The sequence below is a fragment of the Takifugu flavidus genome, chromosome 7 (assembly GCF_003711565.1).
Source record: "Takifugu flavidus isolate HTHZ2018 chromosome 7, ASM371156v2, whole genome shotgun sequence".
Classification (NCBI taxonomy): Eukaryota; Metazoa; Chordata; class Actinopteri; order Tetraodontiformes; family Tetraodontidae; genus Takifugu; species Takifugu flavidus.
Window position 1 is genome coordinate 13,824,381 of NC_079526.1, and position 2,044 is coordinate 13,826,424.

The 2,044-nt window shown below is 41.8% G+C and overlaps 1 protein-coding gene across 1 annotated transcript in view; it reads left to right on the plus strand.

Moving 5' to 3' along the window:
• The first annotated feature begins 204 nt into the window (after positions 1–204).
• The window catches only part of c7h1orf52 (chromosome 7 C1orf52 homolog), a 1,993-nt gene continuing 153 nt past the window's right edge, over positions 205–2,044 (plus strand). Inside the window, exons 1-3 of the mRNA XM_057038716.1 lie at positions 205–658; positions 839–1,043; positions 1,278–2,044. The exon at positions 1,278–2,044 is cut by the window's right edge and continues 153 nt beyond it. Of these exons, the coding sequence (XP_056894696.1) occupies positions 356–658; positions 839–1,043; positions 1,278–1,432 (663 nt within the window). The 5' untranslated portion in view covers positions 205–355 and the 3' untranslated portion in view covers positions 1,433–2,044. The remainder of the gene's footprint in view (positions 659–838; positions 1,044–1,277) is intronic.

Below are 2,044 nucleotides of genomic sequence, written 5' to 3' on the forward strand. Positions count from 1 at the left end.
TTAAATCTTGAGAGATTTCATTATGATGGAAGCCAAATCAAGCTAGACATACTATGGAATTCCGGTACAGGATTTTTTTTAAGTGATTGATTATTTTGTTATAATGATGCACAACTTGAGATGCTCTTACCTTTTCCAATATCCTTGTAATCAACTCGCTTTGCGACAGCTTTGCACCGCGACGTTTACGGCACACCACAACAGTTTACGACTATTTTGAAACTGGATTCAAAATGGGGCCGCATATCTTTTAGCAATAATCGCATCTGAGCCTGTTTCCACACTTTCGGGCATTTCTCTTTTGACGTTTTCCAACTGTCGATTTTCCCTGTAATAGCCTTTCGGATCAAGCAAAATGTCAGAAGAAAAGAAGTCTGGTTCGTTGGGTTTTTTCTCCAGTTATGACGATTTGAGCAACAGTAGCGATGGCAGCGACTCAGACGATGACGGAGGGCTCGTAAAGAAAACGGCACCTTCCACGGCGCCTGTGGAAAGTGGATCCCAGTCCTCCCAACAAGCAACCAAAAGGGCTGCCGGTGGAGCCTCCCTGCCCAAACCCGACGATCTGTTCCGCTCCGTGTCCAAGCCTGCTTTCCTCTATAACCCGCTGAATAAGGAGATCGACTGGGACAACCTCACGGTCAAACCCCCAGAAGAGGTAAATAAGAACCGGTTAACCCCATATAAGCAGTCTTAAATGCATAAAGCTTCATTAATACCACTAACCCCATTTGTGGGTTCTTGCCATATTTTTGGCAGATCTGTTGTGACCTCTAAATGTTCTCTATGTTGGAGAAGCATTCGTTTACTTTTGCAACCTCTGGTCTGTTACATGAAGCCTGCCAAAGAGTTTAAGCCATGGAACACGACCGCAGTCCCCCCTCCCCAGAGCTACAGTGCAGAACCAGTGAAGAAGAAGGGTCCCCCTCCTGGCATGGACATGGCTATAAAGTGGTCCAATGTGTACGAGGATAACGGTGAAGATGCGCCAAAAGCGGGAAAAGCTCAGTTCTTACCCCCAGAGGAGCAGCTCTCTGACTCAGGTTTGTCCTTCAGTGTTGAGACGGCTCTGCTGTTTTGTCTTGTTAGCTGTCACCAGAATATTTAGAGAATTCCACTGTGCAGACAACTGGAGGTCCGTGACTTTGTGAGGTTTTCCTGTGTTTTTAGTTTGCTTGACATTGTAAAATATGCAGGATTACTGTTCACTTTAATATTTAACAGCTATCATTTTCTATTTTCTTTTCTCTCTATGTTCCCACTCTCTGGTGGAACAGATGAGGAAGCCAACAACGATAAAGCATCGTCCAAAAAACGTCGGGTAGAGACGTTCCAGCAGAAGGAGAAGAGAAAGAGGGACATGGGACAAGCGACCTCCGACAAGACGTTCGTAGAGGAGGAGAAAAGGATTCTCAGGCAAAAGTTGGAGTGAAGCTTATATATCTTATAAGGACTCTTTTTTTGGATATTTAAATGAATTATGTGAAGAAGAAACCTTCTCATGAATGTTTTGTATAATAAATTTGTTTTCAGTTAGCAATCTGACAAAATTCTGCATTGAGTCTGGTTTTGTGGAACATTTTGGAAATTTCAATCGGGTTTTTAACCTTCTAAAGAAGGAATGGGAGTCTCCTCTGCACTCTGCTGTGATCCCCCGTCATCTGAGTAGCGTAGCCCAGAAAGAACAAACCAAAATAGCTGTGAAAATTGCTTTCTTGGCCACCGTACTGGAGGTTGAGCCCATGGTAGTTCAGTTAATTCTGTTTGTCACCAGTCAATCCTATGTACAAAATCTTTTAAAGTAAAATTTCTTCTTCCTCACAGGTCTGCTCCATATACATTAAGATTTCTAAAAAATTTCTTTAGCTTTGTATTTTTGCAAATAATTAACCATTCGGTGTATCCTTTATGTTGATAGAGTCAATGTGGCGTTTAGATTTGTGGTTGAACTTTGCAATGTAGTGTTTAATCATCTAAAACTATGGAACACTTCAGTTTTATACAAAAAAATATTTATTCACCAATAAAATATGAGGTCAGGTTT